General features: G+C 34.5%; 2 protein-coding genes across 7 annotated transcripts; both read left to right on the top strand.

Moving 5' to 3' along the window:
- The first annotated feature begins 210 nt into the window (after positions 1-210).
- Positions 211-7,252, top strand: LOC135584415 (uncharacterized). 6 transcript variants are annotated; one of them, XM_065180004.1, is made up of 11 exons: positions 212-388; positions 1,461-1,646; positions 1,887-2,016; positions 2,104-2,184; positions 2,501-2,688; positions 3,838-3,933; positions 4,007-4,100; positions 5,397-5,513; positions 5,598-5,706; positions 6,398-6,435; positions 6,740-7,252. In XM_065180004.1, exons 1-9 carry the CDS (start codon positions 275-277, stop codon positions 5,699-5,701), a joined length of 1,110 nt encoding a protein of 369 aa, XP_065036076.1. In that variant the 5' UTR covers positions 212-274; the 3' UTR covers positions 5,702-5,706; positions 6,398-6,435; positions 6,740-7,252. The 6 variants fall into 6 exon arrangements, with proteins under 6 accessions (XP_065036082.1, XP_065036076.1, XP_065036067.1 ...); XM_065179995.1 differs by having other exon boundaries at positions 6,549-7,252; XM_065179990.1 differs by having other exon boundaries at positions 6,398-7,252.
- A 3,121-nt stretch (positions 7,253-10,373) lies between these two features.
- Positions 10,374-16,602, top strand: LOC135671770 (phosphatidylinositol/phosphatidylcholine transfer protein SFH2-like). The gene is made up of 11 exons (XM_065179965.1): positions 10,374-10,595; positions 10,704-10,732; positions 11,915-11,998; positions 12,098-12,151; positions 12,643-12,720; positions 13,183-13,236; positions 14,550-14,609; positions 14,695-14,790; positions 15,145-15,246; positions 15,364-15,444; positions 15,923-16,602. Exons 1-11 carry the CDS (start codon positions 10,541-10,543, stop codon positions 16,241-16,243), a joined length of 1,014 nt encoding a protein of 337 aa, XP_065036037.1. The 5' UTR covers positions 10,374-10,540; the 3' UTR covers positions 16,244-16,602.
- Positions 16,603-18,579: the final 1,977 nt, after the last annotated feature.

Here is an 18,579-nt window from a genome sequence, read left to right as displayed (position 1 = left end):
TGATAATTAGGATCTGATTTCAAACTCTTTATTAAAAATAATATATTGTTTTACAAATGCAGACGATATATGGGAATGGCAAACTTGTAAAATAATATTGATGCTGTTAAGCAGCTACTTGTACACGGTGCGGATCCGATCCTTTGATCAATACCCGAATCCGACGTCCGCGTGGTTTCTGAAGCCCTCGCTGGAGCCAAAACCCTAAACCCGACTCCACTACTTGCCTTCCTCATCTTTGCCCGATCGCGGCGTTGTGGTGTCGGAGAGAGCGATGTCGCCTAAGGTGTCGGCGCTGGATATGCCAGACGTGCCGATGGGGCAGCTCCCGGAGCACCTTCACCTCCAGCGGACCCGCGTCGTCTGTAAGGCCGACGCCCCCATCCATGTAAGTGCAACCGTAATCACATCCATCACTCCCTCGGTTCATCTCCCTGTATCGATGCCGAACAATCGCGTGTTTTATTGGTTTACCGTACGGTTCTCATCAATTATGGCGGGTGGATGAGTGGTTATTTCCCTCTGCATAGCGTGAATTTTGACAGCAAAAGGCATTCTTGTGGGATTCCATGTGATGAGGAAATCTTTTAGGTAGCTGCACAGCAATTGGGAGCAAAACGGATATCAGCAAGTTATTATAATACGAGTTAACGAGCAGCGTCGTTAAGCATATCAAGCGATTAAAGTGGTGAAATTTTATGGAAGATATGTTATTTGATGTTATGTTTGACTGATATTTTGATGCCCTGGAGTTCTTTCCCTTATTCTCCGAGCTACCTGATAGAACCTTGTGTGACATAATGAAATCCTCTGGCCTGAAAGCGTAATACAGATAAATTTTGAAATTTGCTGACGATTGTATTGACGTGACTCCAGCAGAAAAATTAGCCACATGTAGTTTTGTTTTCAGTAGTTGTGATCTTTTACTAGCCTTCTGCTCCTGGATTTGAACTTTCTTAAAATATGTGCATGATTAAATAAATGCAAAAGAAAAGAAACTCCCAGGTAATGAGATTCATGTTCTTTGCTTTGCTTTTAGGAAAAAATCTTTTATTAGATTCTGCATCCTCGTTAGTGGTGTTTAGCCTTTTTGTAATTTTTCTTTAAACCTTACCTTATTCAACGTTTTGCTTCATTCGTATACTTAGTATTTATTCATGTCCTGATCCCCTCTATTTTGCAGTTTTCCAATTCCTTTGTTGCTAGTTCCTTGGAATTCAGAGAACTTTTTTGTTTTTAATAGTTGGCTTTTTGGAATATGTCTTTTGAATCTTTAAGAAAGTTAGCAAAAGTAGTTTCGTGTTACTTGCACCTGTTATTGATAATATTCATAAATTAAAGTTTGATATGTTCAGAGTTTAAGTTTAGATTTTACTTTCCTGTTCATTTTTGTGATTATTACCTATTTTGTTGAATCACTGATATTTGTTGCCTCTGGAAATTTTTACTTGCATCTGAAGACAGAAGGTATTCAGTACTCTGGTGCTTATGCATCGATTGGAGTTGACAATAGTGTGGGTGTGGACAGTTTCTGCAAGAACTTTAAGGTCAAAGTTGTCAGGCTTACTAACAACGAGATTGAATTTGATATGATTGGCATTGATGCTTCGTTGGCTAATGCATTCAGGAGGATCCTTATTGCCGAGGTACAGTGACAGAAAACATCCATTGTTACAAATGACATGAATATATTCTTAGATTAACAAGAAACTTTTTAACTCATTTATTTTGTTTATTTTTGTTTCTTTAGGCATCTCAACCAATTTATTAAGCATTTATATTATGTAGCTCATGTTTAGTTTCTTGGTGTTGATGATTAAATAATCTGCGTTAAAAAAATTGTCTAGGCTAAACAACATCTGATTGTAGCCAATAATATTTTACAGGTTCCTACAATGGCCATCGAGAAAGTCCTCATGGTCAATAACACATCCGTTGTAGCGGATGAGGTGCTTGCCCACAGGCTGGGTCTCATTCCACTTAATGCTGACCCAAGGCTATTTGAGTATCTCTCAGGTTTGTATAAGTAACTGTATGCTTTCAGTTTGGCATTCAGGATATCTCTGCTCTTTTTAAATCGTATTGAATTTCTTTTCCTTGTAGAAAATGATGCTCCAAATGAACGGAATACTATTGTCTATAAGTTGGATGTGTCATGTAAAAAAGGCAGTCCACGTGTTACAGGTATTATTTTGTTGGCCTAGTGAACATATGTAAAATTTATAACTTCTCTTGTTCCTGTAAAATTTGTTGTCCTACTGTGGGATCTGTGTCTGCACCTAGTGTTCTGCATACACTTCGGCTTGTTTCTGTGTGTTCTATTCTTCTCTAGAGATTGAATAGTTCTGATTTCAACATTTCTCAGGATGTTCCTGATCTTTTGTACTATGCTCTTGTAGATTTCACAGTGTTTGAAGTTTCAAGTATTGTTGGTCCTGTTTTTTGTTGATTACAATCTTTAGCTGTTGGAGGTCTAATAATAATTGTTTTGGTTATCCAGTTAAGTCAGATCAATTGAAGTGGCTGCCACATGGCAGTGAACTTCAAATGGATTCCCATGACATTTCTGCGAAAGCAAAAAGCTATACCTCATTCAGCTGTATTCAAGATTCCCTGCCAGAATTTTCAAAAAAGCCACTCGGTGTGAAGTTTGATGACATCATTATTGCTAAACTTGGGCCAGGCCAGGTACTATTTTGATTATGGATGAGTATCCAATCGTTGTTGCACGTGAATTTTTTCTCTTCCATGTTTAAATATGTTTCAGATAAATTATTGATATTGTACAATATGGCAGTGAGATGATGCCTGCTGATAGTTTTGTAGCATTTCATCAATTGCCCTCTGATTATGACCTTTTTGGTTAGTTTTAATTTTCTAGTTGAAGAAATTGCGTATTTTCTTTCAATCCTCATATACTGGTATAATTACCTTCCCAAGGCTGAGAATGTGAAAAAGTTAACATGCATAACTTAAGTGGGTTAATAGTGAAGTATTTCATAACTTCACCAAAATTTATTTTGTGTTCCTCTCATATTTGTTAAAAGACCTTCTTGGTAACTGGTTCATTTCTATCTTGATTTAGGTACTTTGAGAGTAAAAAATTGTAGGTGGTATAAATTCTCACACACTGCTTGTGACACTCTTCACATGGTATTTGACTAGATACCTGCCTGATATATATGACTGAAATTAATGAGGCTAAGATAATCATCAAAATTTTCCAGCTTGTTTTAACGATACTGCCCTTTTGTTTCACAAGTGACGTTAAGCAATATTTTGAGAGGGAGCAGAATCATTACGATTGTCATTTCGAGAATTTTTGTTGTATTTTGAATTTTGAAATCTACATGTTATTCATGATTTGTACCTCTTAATTTGGTGCATTTTATCATATTTGTGGTTTGTTTCCACAATGTCTTGAAACATAATTTGACCACCTGATGTGTTCCCTTCGGTTGATTTATTTTCTACACATTCCCTGACTCTTATAGTTTTATGACTTTTGGCTATGATTATGCAAGGCTGTGTTTTGCCATGCAACTTGGAGACCAGATCTGGAAATATTGCAATGTTTAAGCACATGCAACTATGCTGACATCCATTGTGTCTGATAGTAGTTTGGTAATTGATCTTTTACTTACCATTTTGAAGGTTAAGCTCCCGGTTGGTGTAGTTTCTCCTAGAAATTTATTTGGATCATTTTTCAAAGCTGAGAATTGTCTGTTATCTTTATGATAACGTTGTGTTTTTTTAATTACGAATGAGGTGAATTATTTTGCTTTAAAGAACCTTCACGAATGAGGTGAATTGTTTCTGATGACTCCTTGCTTACAGGCAATCGAGCTTGAAGCTCATGCTGTTAAAGGCATTGGCAAAATTCATGCCAAATGGTCTCCTGTGGCTACAGCATGGTACCGGATGCTTCCCGAGGTTAATGAACTTTTCTTTATTTTGACTTGCATTTGTAATTGATGGACGCTTATTAAGTTATCTTTCCTATTAGGTTTCTCTATTGAAAGAAGTCATCGGTGATGTTGCTGAGAAGCTTGTAAAGAAATGTCCAGTTAATGTCTTTGATATTGAAGACCTCGGAAATGGTCAGTGCTCTACCTTTTTTTTTTTGTCAATTTTGATTCTTATGTAATGGGTTCTTGTTGGTGAGATATGCTATTAGTTCTTTGCCTATTATCTTTACACTAGATTGCTTTTGATTGCTTTTCAGTCATTCGTTGTTGCAATACTTTAATGGAACCAAAGAAGACTTGATAAGTTCAGTCTATCCTGTTTCCAATGGCACCAGATTTAAAAGAGGACAAGAACTGTGTGATCTGGAACATAAATTATAAGGGAAAAAAATGTTTCATATTTGTTGTTCATACATCATTTTTTTTATTATTCAATTGTCAATAATTTTGATCCTGTTAGCTGTAACTCTTAGTTGCCTCATGCCTGCACTGCAGTTCTGCTGCAATATATACTAACATATTTCTTGGCTCATCTTTAATGGTACTCAGCTCAGCTTTAGTATATATGGCTCAGGCTAATCCTCTGACATGATTGACTCAGCATTGTTTAGGTTCATTAGCCACATGGGCTTTCTGAATGGTTAATTAAAGACTTACATGACTATCAACCGGAAAATCTGTTACCGAGTTTTGAAGTTACTCCCGTCTCCTTTTAGTTTTCTCTTAAAAGAGATCATGCATCTTGGTTGTGTTGTCTTATCTAGTTGGTTAACGACATCCTCCTCATTCAGCTGTCTATCCAGTGCCACTGAACAGTCATGCTACCAAAGGAGCTTACTTTTCCTTCAACTGCTATGCTTTAATAATTTTTTTCATGATTATTTCTTAACCACGCAGTTGACTTTTAAAATTTGAAATATGTAACCTTTATTAGTCCAGTCTCAATTTTGCACTTGGTTTATGGGAGTCTCTATTCCTCTGACTCAAGAGTGTAGCTCTCTCTTCATATTCCCTTGATTACAAAGATACCTGGTCTGCTGTAGTTATCATGTATTCTAATTATGATCTTTGGTGGAGAAAAAAACCTAGTTTTTGATGCATACTCAAGTGCTCTGATATCATCATATCATTCAACAGCAGAAAGTTCACTGGCTACCAAGTCCTCTTATGCAGGAACTTGATGCCACCATCATGCTTGACTAAAGTGCAGAATGGATCTGTTAGGTTTCCATGGACATATCCAAGTGAACTTGCCAATCTTTAATATCTTTTATGCATCCATTTCATCTTTTATACCCAATTCTGTTGTCCTTCATAGAATCAAGATATTGTACAAGTTTTTTTTTTCCTTACACAATCACTTGGATGTAGCTTATATCATGTTTTCTGTGTTTTCTCTTCATCTGGTTGTATGTTTTGGCCTCACAGCAGGTGGAAAGAAGGCAGTGGTAGCGAACCCGCGTGCCTGTACACTGTGCAGAGAATGCATTCGGGGGGTAAATGAAGAACTTGTGGAACTAAGACGCGTTAAAGATCACTTTATCTGTAAGCACTGCAACTATTTTCAAGATTATATGCTTTTAATTTCTGGGTTATTTGATCTAATGTATCTTTCTTGATTGTCTGCAGTTACTGTCGAATCCACTGGGGCTTTATCACCAGAAGAGCTATTCATTGAAGCTGTGAAAATATTGGAAGACAAATGCGACCGGGTGATATCTGAACTCTCTTAGTACATGTATGTTCTCCTGGAGAACTGAGAAATGTAACAATCGTGCTAAAATTATATTTAGGGAAACTTAGTTTTACTTCTGTAACCTTAGATATATTGTAGAAGTAAATCTTTAGTTCAATGAACTGAGTGATTGCTCTGTAGTCTCTGGATTTATATGTGCAGTATTAATTTGAAAGAAGAAACTTTGGCAACTGAGACAAGGACTGGGCACAAGGTTCTGCTCATCATGGTCGGACTATAGGATGAGAGTTTATTGGAGTCAAAATTTGTATATTTTCTAGTGGCCTACGTTGCTTTTTCTTTTTCTTTTGACGTAGCATTGCAATATACATTTGAACAAGTGTTCTTTTCAAAGTGCTTAGCTATGTCACTCACTGGCTGAGACAAGCATCTGCATCAGTGTACTGCTTTGTAGCATTTTCTTTGCATCATCTCGAGGGAAACGAAGAATGTTTTTGCATCATCATGCTAGAGTCATGCAGAAATGCAATGAAGAATAAACTGAGATGCTTGGGTACAGCATTATTTCATGTGATGTCACAGGTAAATATGCCATAAGAATTTAATTGAAGATTTGCTCCTATTCAACTACAAAAGTGGAAAGTTGGAAAACACAAAAGTTCCATCTTGCTTAGCATTTGAGTGAAAATATTTATCATGACGTACTAATCCTGAATTTTTCTTTTCTTAATAGGCACCTTACAGCAACTCGAGGGATAAAATAAATCCCGGGTGAGTCATCCCAAAATATGATTAAATTATTTATAGTGATGATGATGAGCGTCATTAGATGATTAGAGTTTGCACCACTGACAAGTTTAAATCACATATTACCCTGTTGTCAGCATATAATCCTACCGAAGGAACCATATCAACTTGATACGAAGTAATTGGTTTCCAGTCTTTTGTTTGGAACCTCCATTGATTTGATGTACTACTGTCAGGCAGAAGAGGGCCATCAAGCCTCACTGAGTTTATTCTCCATATGGCAGCATCATTTATCTGATACTGATCTTAAGACATTGTTCTTGAACAGAATTGAGTTCACATGTTTTAGAATAAGGCACCCGACGACAGGAACTCTGCATCTGTTCTGAGGGGTGGAAACGTGCAACATTTTTTTGGTTCCTATCGTTGTTGTGGAGTATGTCTCTTTTAATTGAAGTCATTTTTCACTAACTAAAAGTTATTTTTAGTCTTTAAATTTGTTCTGTCACTAACAAAACTTTGTTTCAGGTAATGTTAAAGAATAAAGAACAACACATTATTCTGTCTATTATTTTCATCGGATTGCTGAATTCCATTTCCAGAATCACATTCCGGCTTTACCGGATGCCATTGCAGAATCTTTATCCATTTCCTTTTGTCTTCTATGTGCGTTGAAGTTTAGGAGAAGAGTGAAACCTGTTCATGCCCTCTCTGATGGAACCTTATTTTATGCTTTTTAAGTAGAGAACAATGACATGCCATGTATGCCTCTTCCTAAGACATGCTTAATGTATTTTTGTTGGTCCAATTGATTCATTATAAAAAATGATTGACTGCCATACTTGCTGGGGGCTGACATGATTTATTCCACACACAATTTGCAATATATTTTTTTCTTTTAACCTTAGTCAAATGATTTTTTTTTTTTATAACTTCAGTTAATATTTAATGTATTTCCTTCTTTTAAAAAAAGAAAAAAAAAATTACAAGTATCATCAAATCGAATTTTATACTAAATTTTCTTCATAATCCAAATTTGTGGTTAGCCACACCAATTTTCTTTTCCCTCAAAGAAAAATAAGTAGTCGAAAAATATAAGATATATATATATATATATATATATATATATATATATATAGATTTTGAGTTATTGGATGATGATAACGAGAAAGAAACAATTCTACTTAATAATTCACTATATAATATATATATATATATATATATATATATATAGATTATGTCTTTTTGCAAAAGAGAAAAAAATTAATTAAATACCTACCATGCAAATCATTGGATCACGCAAAAATAATAATAATAATAATAATAATAATAATAATAATAATAATAATAATAATAATAATAATAATGTTGACCTTTTTTTGATGATATAAAAGCATATTCCTACAACCATGAAGGCCGAGTCATTTGACTTTGATGGATGCGCAAAGCTGATGTCAACTATTCCCCTTGTCGAAAGCTTGTCAATCCACGAAACAGAATCTATACTTTATTTTTATTATTATTGAGTCTTTGATGTTGATATTATAATCCATTAGTGCACCCTAATTTATTTATACATGAACAAGTCTAAAGTTCAATTAAAGCTGCCATTTTATTTGACTTCATCATCATAAACCCACCCATTATATCTTGTATTTATTTAGTTTTCCATAGTCTTCGATCTTCAATGTTTTTTTAATAAGTCAACTTTAAAGATGCTAACTAGATAATATTTTGATTATTGATGATAAGATATCGATATCAAAGCCTTGTCTACGTGTTAGATTACTTATACTTGCCAAAAAAAATAAGAAAAGAAAAGAAAAGAAAAGAAAAGAAAATTCACCTTAGAAAGAAAAGAAATGGAAATCATTTCCTTTATGCTCTTCTAGAGAACATGCAAATGCCACCACAAGTTGTGGTTGGATCCTTTTGGTCTCCTAATGATTAAGAAGGCTAAAGCCTTTTGTGACTCCCAACTTCCATCTCCTACATACAAAAGAAGAGTCTCATGTACCTCACAATTGCTTGTGGCTGAGAAAATGTAGTCACTTCTGTTATTTTCTCTCTCTCCAATTTTTCACTAAACTTTTCTCTGACCATAATAAACGAATTATTTATAGATTATCTTTACTTTTAACATTCTAATATCTATATTTTTTAAAATTATATTAGGATCTCTATACCTATGAAAGTAAAATATTTAATCTCATTTTTCCTCGTACTATCGATTGTACAAACGAAAATATCACACATGCTTAATAATAAATTAAAATTAGGTGGAATCAATATATACTCAGTAATAAATTTTATGATATTTTTGTTGAAAAGAAATATAGTTAAATATTTCACTTTCATAAATATATGGATCTCAATATAACTTTTAAAAGTATAGTCCTTACTAAACTAGGTGTGATTCATACAACAATAAAACTCTTTAGCTCTTGCTAAGTGTATTGTTCTTCTATATCTACCACACAAGAATATGTAAATTTTATTATAGTTAATACCTTTAAGAAAGCATAGATAATAGATAAAATATCAAATAATAATAATAAACAAAAAGACTGCGTGTCTAGTCACACGTGTCATCACTCACAAGATTGGCTTACAGGACACCTATGACTAGCAATAATAATAAGCAAAAAAATTGTGTCAAGTCACACATGTCATCACTCATATGATTGGCTTGTAGGGCACCTATAACTAACAGGGTGCGCGCGCGTGGGGTGTTGCCCCTATGATCACCATCGCTCTTGTTAGTTGTCTGTATGCAGATGGCAGCCAATGTTGCCATCTTGATTTTTTTCACTTTTGCATCAATAATTTTGATGCATCAATAATAATAAGCAAAAAAATTGTGTCAAGTCACACATGTCATCACTCATATGATTGGCTTGTAGGGCACCTATAACTAACAGGGTGCGCGCGCGTGGGGTGTTGCCCCTATGATCACCATCGCTCTTGTCAGTTGTCTGTATGCAGATGGCAGCCAATGTTGCCATCTTGATTTTTTTCACTTTTGCATCAATAATTTTGATGCTAAGAGCTTTTCTAAAATACAACACACGTAGTTCAAAATCAAAAAAATTAAAAATATAAAAATATATATTACTAGTTTAAATTAATGTTAATCATAATTAGTAGTGGTTAACAAATTTTATTGTGTGTGTGTGTGCGTGTGTTATAAAATTTACAATAGTGATATTCTACTTTGGAAATAATTCCATTAATTGGTCACTGAGTTAAGATAAATTTTAACAATAAATTTTAAATAAGCGAGTGATTTCCATAGTTATCCCTCTGAATTAAGATTAGCACAAACATATTCTTTCGAATCCTATAAACTTACATATATAAACCAAAATAATAGGAATACCAAAATATTTAAAAATAATATATATTATCTTATTTGATTAAATAAACACTAATCATGATTAGAAGTGGTTAATGACTTTTGTGGATGCATTTTAATGAAGGTGACATACTCATTTTTGAGGGTTTTGAAATTTATAATAACACACTATTATCAAATCTTGAAAGTATTTATAAGTTTTATTGAATCTTCCTCTTTATTGGAACAATCCAATCACAAATTGGTCCAATTTGAGACTAATCTCACCAGCCACTTTGATTGCACAGCAACACCCCAAGCCCCTGTTTCCAAATATTAAATCCACAGGGGCCAATCTGCAAAACAGCAACCAAATCCCAAGACCTTGAATTTGAGTCCAAACTTTGACTCGGCACAATCCAACCCCAATTTGATCGAGTCCAATCTCACCGATCACTTCGATTGCGCTGCAATCGCTAAGTCTCCTTTTTCTTAATATTTAATCTATTTGATAAATGATATTCCCAATTGCAACCAAATTAAAAAAACCTTCGAATAAAATAATACAATTTAAATCGATTACCCCATTCCAATTTAAAATCCCTCTCGCTCGCTTTCTCGATCTATAAATGTGTTGCATAGAACGAGATGAGCGTTAAACGAGGAGGAAGCCGCTCTTCCTCTTCTTCTTCTTCTTCTTCTTCTTCTTCTTCTTCTCCTTTGCAGCAGCCACTCGAAATCCCTAATCATTGACCAAGTGACACTTTCGTCCCCTCCCGATCCGCCCCGGGGACGATGGGGATCGCCTCCCAGGATGCGATCAAGCAGTTCTCTGCGCTCGTGGCCGAAGGTCCGCGCCTTTCCTCCCCGATGCTGTCCGTTTCGTTTCTTTCGTTTAGTTATGGGTGTTTGGGTTCGGTGTGTTACGTATTGACGTTCTCTGGTTGGAATTTTGCAGTGGACGAGTCGTTGAAGGCTACGTTTCAGGTTTGTCCTCTGCGACATGGTAGATCTGTGTGGACACTGTGTTGGATCTATGAGTTGAGTGATGACAGTATTGTTAAATTTTGGTGGAGGTTTTTGCCTTGTGGACTGGGAAAGTCGTGCTGAGAACTGAGCTCTTCATTCTCTTCTTTTGGGTTCTTTGAGTATGATGCAAACTGGTTTTGACTGTCGGTGAGATCTTTCGGGTAGAAGGTCTCTTGATTTGTGCTGAGATAAGAGGTTTTGATTTATTCTTCGATCAGTCGAGTGGCCCCTTTTGAATCAGCGTCATTGCTTGAAAATGGTACACGGTCTAGATTCTTCACTCCGATGTTAGTCTTAGGGTAAAAGTGAGCTCAATTACTCATAAGGCTACTCCATGGACATCTTTATCATCTTATTTTACATCAAATGGAGTATGGGTTGCAATTACATTATAAAGTCATTGTGGGTAATCATGGCAAAAGAATTTTATTGCAAAATGGTAGTTTCTGTATTCATACGAACTCATCTGACTAGGGCTGAACTTCTATTAGTTCAGTGCCTCCCCCAATATACCACTGAACATTCTGTAATTTTTGAAGAGGACTCGGAGAGTATGATCCACCATAGTTTTTTATGGATACTGGTGTGCATTTTGTCTATCCTGTTGATGCATCATATATCAGTTCATCTTCTTACCTGAATATTTAGTAACTTTTACTTAGATAAAAGGTGCAATTTGTCTATCCTGTTGATGCATCATATATCACTTCCTACCTGAATATTTAGTAACTTCTCCTTCTAACTCCATAAATGGCACATTTTTTTATCTTGATCTGTCAGCATTCTTTCTCGCAGTGTCCTTCAAGTTCAATTACATCACATGTTTCACACGAAGAAGGTTAGATAATCAAAATCGTAGAAGCAATTCTGAGCCGATAATTACAGTTAGCTAACTTAGCTCGAGACTGTAAGTAGCCACTGATGGAACATCACAATAAATGACCTTTTTTTGTATTTTGGAGAATGATATTACATCTCAGAACATCCTCTTCCATTCTTCAATTTTTTATTTGATGTATGACCTCTTTCGGCTCTTTTCTTTGTGGTTCTGCTCTGCTGCAGCCCTTACAATGATAAAAATGCTTCTTTAGTTAATTTTGTGTATTATGCCCCATTATGTGCTATCTTGTTAATTTGCAGAATATCCACCAGGGGTATCCAACTGAAACATTGGTGCGCTTTCTTAAAGCTAGAGAGTGGAGTATTCCTAATGCACATAAGATGGTATTCTGTATATTGGCTACTTGTAATTGTTTCTGTTTTTAGTGCATGAGGAAATTCCACATTGTTTATTCTGAATTTTTAGTTATCTGTCTTTTGCAGCTGTTGGATTGCTTAAATTGGAGGATACAAAATTGTATTGACGAGATATTGGCTGTGAGTTTCTCAAAAATATTGTAGTATTTTTTTGGTCAACCTAATTTTTGGTTTCCAATATATCCTCTGTGACATAGCAGCATATGATTTAAGATAAACTTTTGCTAATACATATTTATTTTCTGTCTCTAGATACAAGTCCATTTCACCCTTTAGAACTAGCAAGAAGAACCACTAATTAGTGTTGACAAGAATTCATTCTTTTATAAGCTCATATATTTGATTGGCAGAAAATAAATTTTCTTGATAAGGAACAAGGAAAAGTATGAAAAAATATAAAGCTGCTAAAAATATTATTAGAACGAGATAATAAGCATGCCAGTTACAGCTTTTTCATACTTTCTAGACTCTTATGTAACAATTTTGTAAGCTCAATAAGAACCATAAAATGTTGCAAGTTAACTTTTTCACCAGAGGACTTAAAAGTGCCAACTTCATTAAATCTAACTATGCTGTTTATTGTTTTCTAATGGCTTCTTGTCTCCATGCAGAAACCTATAATTCCAGCTGACTTGTATAGAGGAATTCGTGATTCACAACTTGTAGGATTGTCAGGATACACAAAGGATGTAAGGCTTACAAAGGAGTTTCTTTCTTCATTTGGTTCTTATTCTGCTATCTGCTTTATAGTACCTATTTTCTAGTTAAGACCTGGTCCTGTCTCAATGATTGTTGTAACATTGTCAAGTGTATTTCACTGTACAAATGCAGCTTCTGCTGAACCTTGAAACCAACCAATACCTATATATTATATCAGTTTATGTGTATTTTGCCCTTGAATAAGCTCTCTTGTTCGATAAGTGCATAATGCCTTCATCCTATGGATCTTATTAAACATGTTGGAAATTGCATTTCCCTATAAATCATTATTATGTAAGCATGTACAAAAGTATGGTACACAGAAATATATTTTTGTTGTCTTGTTAATTTGTGCTGACATCATTTTAGGCATTGTGAGTAATATATCATTGTTATGTAGATACTCTAGCTTGATTGCTATCTAATTCTTCTATTATCTTCCTCTTGAGTAGGGTCACCCTGTTTTTGCTATTGGTGTTGGCTTGAGCACATACGACAAAGCATCAGTAAGTTCTGTAATATTCTTTTTTATATATCAATCTCTAGATTAACGGCTGCTAAATGTTCAAATAGGACTGGCAGATGCAGGGATCTCTTAGTTGATCATTTGTTCTTCTCCATATCTTCAAAATTCTTTTGTAGGGAAAATATTTATTTATCTGATTCCAAATAACCGTGACATTATAGCTTGTTGTTGTCCTCAACATCATCATTGTCCTGAAAATTTGATGTTTGCATGTTGTTTAGATCAAACTAAGACCTGGTCCTACCATTGTATTGCTTGGCCATGGAGAAGAGCAATCGGGAGAGGATTGAAAAGATAAGAAGGGATAGCTGAACTAACCTAAGAGATTATTTCTTGTCCACCATATATATAACTCATATGTGGATTATATCCTTGTGATTTTTCATGTATATACGAGGCATTTATGCATACTACTTAGATGATTTAAGTAAACCAAATAGGGAGATTAAATGTGGAGAAATACAGAACCCTTCTGACATCAAATATTTAAATGTCAGTCATATACTGAGTTTGATAACCAGTTGGATCAATATGGTATTGGTATACCTGATTGTATGCTAACTCAAATCACCTGGTCTCACCATAAAAAAACTGAAAAATTAAATATCGACTGGTATAAGCTTATATAGGCCAGGACATTCCTTGGACCAATCAATAATGGATGATACCATTGGTACTCTTACTTCTAGGTGAAATTTGGTGATATTATGGCCAAAACACAGACTAAAGTGTGTTAAATGAGTAGCCATGTAACGGAAACTAAGGTTTGGAAAACCAATCAAATGGGTACATAGACAACCATTTCTGCTGTTGACTGTCAACAATCCTCCTCCTCCCCTCTTCTCTCTCTCTCTCTCTCTCTCTCTCTCTCTCTCTCTCACTTACACGCACACACACATTCTCTTTGGTGTATCATGTGTCAGTATGCCAGTACATACTGAACCTATATTGGTACAGTGGATTGAAACCTTGATAGAAATAGTGCCTATGCTTATCTTAATTACTGTTAGTTTGGGGTCAGTCAATGTATTCCATATTAGAAACTCTAGAAACGCATACTTGCTACACATGTTGATTGGTGAGTATTAAGTAAATATAATACTTACTTTCTGTCTTGCTGGAGGATGATAATTTTTGCTCAATATATGCACATGCAAATTTGCATAGTTATGTTTGTAATTTATAGCAGCTTAATCTTTTTCTAATATTTCTATTTATCTATTTTTTCAAGAAATTCATAACAATGAATCTTTCTCTATTCATTCTAATATTGTGGGTATCACTTAAATATAGGTTAACTATTATGTGCAGTCACATATTCAAATGAATGAATACCGGGATCATGTAATCTTGGTGAGCTATAATTTAAACAGTTCACTACCTTCAATCAATCAAAGATGAGCTGTTTCCTTATTGTTTACATTTTTTTTCCTTGCAGCCTGCTTCAACCAAGAAATGTGGGCGACATGTAGCCACATGTGTGAAAGTTTTGGATATGACTGGTCTAAAGCTTTCAGCATTGTGCCAAATAAAGGTATTTTCTTTGTAAGTTTTATTTATTGATTCACATCAACTTTTCTGGACATCTATTCTTGATGCATATAGTTATATGATATTGAACCTATCACTATTTAAGTTGTTGCATGAACAATGGCATGTGATTTGTATTGCAAATTGCAATATCTCAAATATATTGAAGATAAGCAAAGATTTATATTATTGGTTATGTTGAGATTATCTATTGAAGATAATCTATAGAAGTTCAAAAGTTAATCCACCTACTCTTTTTTGGATTTTTTTTTTTTCTTGCTGAGACCTCTCTAAAGCAGGTTACTTGATTAATTCACTAAATACGTTCTGTCTTACGTGGTTTAATTATTGTATGCAGTTATTAACCATCATATCAACCATTGATGACCTAAACTATCCAGAGAAGACAGAGACTTATTATATTGTGAATGCTCCATGTATATTTTCTGCATGTTGGAAGGTAATCATAATCATCAAATATTATCTATTTATAATTTTTTCTGTTTGATTGATCTCTTCCTGCAGTAAGCGATAAGCATATGAACTTTATGAATAATTGGATTTCTGGCATAACTAGGTTGTGAAGCCTCTCTTGCAAGAGAGAACAAGAAGGAAAGTGCAGATACTGCAAGGTTGTGGCAGAGATGAGTTATTGAAGGTAAGAAAATTTGAGATATTTTATCCTAACAGCTGATATATCGTATAATGTATGTATCTGTGGGTTATGCGGTAAATTGAATATTTAGGAAAAGTATTCTAACTTCTGAATGCTCATATATTCTCCTCTTGTTGCTTTTTCTTGGACACTAGGAACCTACAAGGTTCTTGTTTTTGCCTCCTGACTATTGTAATACACCAAAATATGAAGCAACTAAACAAGTTTTTTCTTGAATTTACTTTCTATTCCATGATAGAGATCCTCGCTGCAAAGTGGAAAGAGTTAAGCAACTTCTGTGTCCTTCTTTCTATCTGTAACTTGTGTTTTTTCCTTTAGTAATCAACTCTAAGTATTTTTCTTACCATCTGTTTGCCCACATATCAGAGTAGTTTTTTTCTTTTTTTTCCAGATGAAATGGTATGCATTTGAAAGTTTTGTGCCATTCATACTGACAGCTCTTGTTGATTGGTTAATGCAGATAATGGACTACGCATCTCTTCCCCATTTCTGTAAAAGAGAAGGCTCTGGGTCGTCTCAGCACTCGTCTTCAAGATCTGATAACTGCTTCTCCTTTGACCATCACTTCCACCAACAGCTCTACAGCTACATTAAGCAGCAAGCACTGGGTCGAGAACTTGCTGCACCACTGAAACAAGGGTGTTTTCACGTAGATGTGCCTGAACCCGACCCCAAAGGAGTCAACATTGTTAAGACGGCCATCGAGTCACAGCTCCATAAAATTGGGGATCGGAACGGGCTCAGCCGCTCCTTGAGTGGTCTCAAGATCAACATTGCGTAAAGCTGTTCTGTTCAAATATTATCTCCATCCTCTCTGCTGCGTCGCAGAAGTCTAAGCTAGCTGATCACCGGGTGAACAAGCCATAGTTTTAATGTCTTGAACCCAAGTTACAATGGGGTATAGAAGCAAGTTATTGCAATCTCTCGACGCAGGCTTAGCGCCGAGGAAGTTGAGTAGCCTAATTACGGCTCGAAAAATTTTCATCCATGTAAAGAAGGGAAGAAGCTGGAGATCACAAGTAATATAATTGACTCGAGAGTATCTAAAGAACCTCTCGCTAGTCAGGCTCTTGAAGTTGTAACTTAAACCTACTAGTGGCATATTTCAATTTTGTAATGGAAGCATTAAAATTGTGTTGAGGACCTGATCTTATATCTGGATATGATGTATCATCGATTAACATGTCCCTCCCATTGGTGCAACTTTAATAAAGATTAATATTACATAGAGTAATTTTCGTAAGTGTGTTTTCATTTTGAACTTTCTAAACTTTTTTCAAAAATTTAAATTTTCTATAGATTTGTTTTTCGTGGACTTGATCATCAAAGAATTTTTAGAGGATGCACTCTGGGTGTGTAGTCTTTTGCACTAACGTCGAACATATTGACACAAGATATTTAGACTAAAAACATATAGCATTTTCTATAAAAAGATACATAATATAAAGATATAGCATTATTTTTATCAAGCAAAAGGCTACCTACCTTTAGGTTGCAAATAGTCTTGCACGCCAACGTCAATATCAACATTCTAATGTCTCTACTTTCCTAATAACTAACTCTATGAGGGAATGCTAGAGAGTAGCACTTTTTATCTTCCTTTGACCTTTGGATAACTTATGAAAGAGTTGGAGCTTCAACTTTGTTGGCCATCCGACTAAGGCAAGAATAAATTCTTTGCTATATCATGAGGTGTACTAATGAGACTTGATATTTAGTTGATCCACGTGCTACTCTATACTTCCATCAGGTCATAACTTATCCCAAACAGTGAACCGATACTCTAAGAATATCGAAGCCTTCATGTCAAAAAAAAAAAAAAAGGAACAATACTACCAAGCATCACATTGAAGCCTTCATGTCAAAAGGAATAATACTCTTAAGAATATTGAAGCCTTCGTGTCAAAAAAAAACAAACAAACAAGAATATTGTATGCTGAAGACCAAATCTCATACCAAAGTTTTTTATAAAAAAAAACTTTTACATTCTCGCTCGCTACAATCAATCTCAAGTTAATTATCTCATGAAGATCATCGTACCCTCATGTCAATTAAATATTATTCTTTAAGACATAGATCCTCAAGTTGATAGAATCATCAAAATCAAAATGATTGCATCTTATCATATTCGTAAGTTGATTACATCCTTCAAGACGATTATATGATTAAGTCAATCATATCTTCAAAATGATCACATACTTCAAGATGATCAAAATCAATCATATCTTAAAATAAATTACATCCTAAAATCAATTACATTATCTAAGTGTCCCTTAGCCAGTTTATCCCTATCCTTTTAAGATATTTATATCCTTATCAGAGAATAATTGCATGTTCAAGTCAATTTCTTATTCAAACTGAATGACAGTAGCACAATCCTGCGAGATAAATTTGACGCTTGGCTTAATAATCAAAAGACCACTACGAATATTATTTTAGACACACTTATAAAAGTCTCTTCAGTTAGCCAGAAATAAAATTGGACCCACTCAAATCGAGCAAAAAATTTTGATCCACACTTTTATCGAGTAAAATTTATTTGATACACTCTCGTTAGACAAAAAAAAAAGTCTAAATCATTATAATCAGACAAAAATGCTCAATCTACTCTTTTTTGCGCAAAATCGCCAACCCAATCTCGTTAGATCATATCAATTTTATCACATCAGTTTGATGACCAAAATTAATCATAATAAGATTTTACTTTCAAAATATTAATTCAGGTATTTATTTTATATTTTATCTTAAATGCGTTTGATAGATTACGGTAATGTTACAAACTCCCATGTTTTATAATCAACCTTATACAAAATTGAATATATTTAAAATTAAATATATATTTTGGGCGAATGCTCGAAAAAAAGTCTATAACTTTGGCTTTTTCCCCTTAGAACATTCCTAATTTGAGAAATACTCAAATAATGTCCCTTGATGAATTATTTTACCTATTTAACCTTCGATAGCTAAGACTAAAGTTTTTCTATCCAAAATAATAGTAGGTTTGGACCTCAAGTTTAGTAAGACTTTATTGATCGATTCAGATTGAAATGGTTAATGCTGGCTTAATAATTTTTTTTTTGCTACGGTTGCTACAGTATATGGTGGTATTACTGTCCT

Source organism: Musa acuminata, chromosome BXJ1-1, assembly GCF_036884655.1.
Source record: "Musa acuminata AAA Group cultivar baxijiao chromosome BXJ1-1, Cavendish_Baxijiao_AAA, whole genome shotgun sequence".
Classification (NCBI taxonomy): domain Eukaryota; kingdom Viridiplantae; phylum Streptophyta; class Magnoliopsida; order Zingiberales; family Musaceae; genus Musa; species Musa acuminata.
This window is presented reverse-complemented; position numbering and strand designations above follow the sequence as displayed.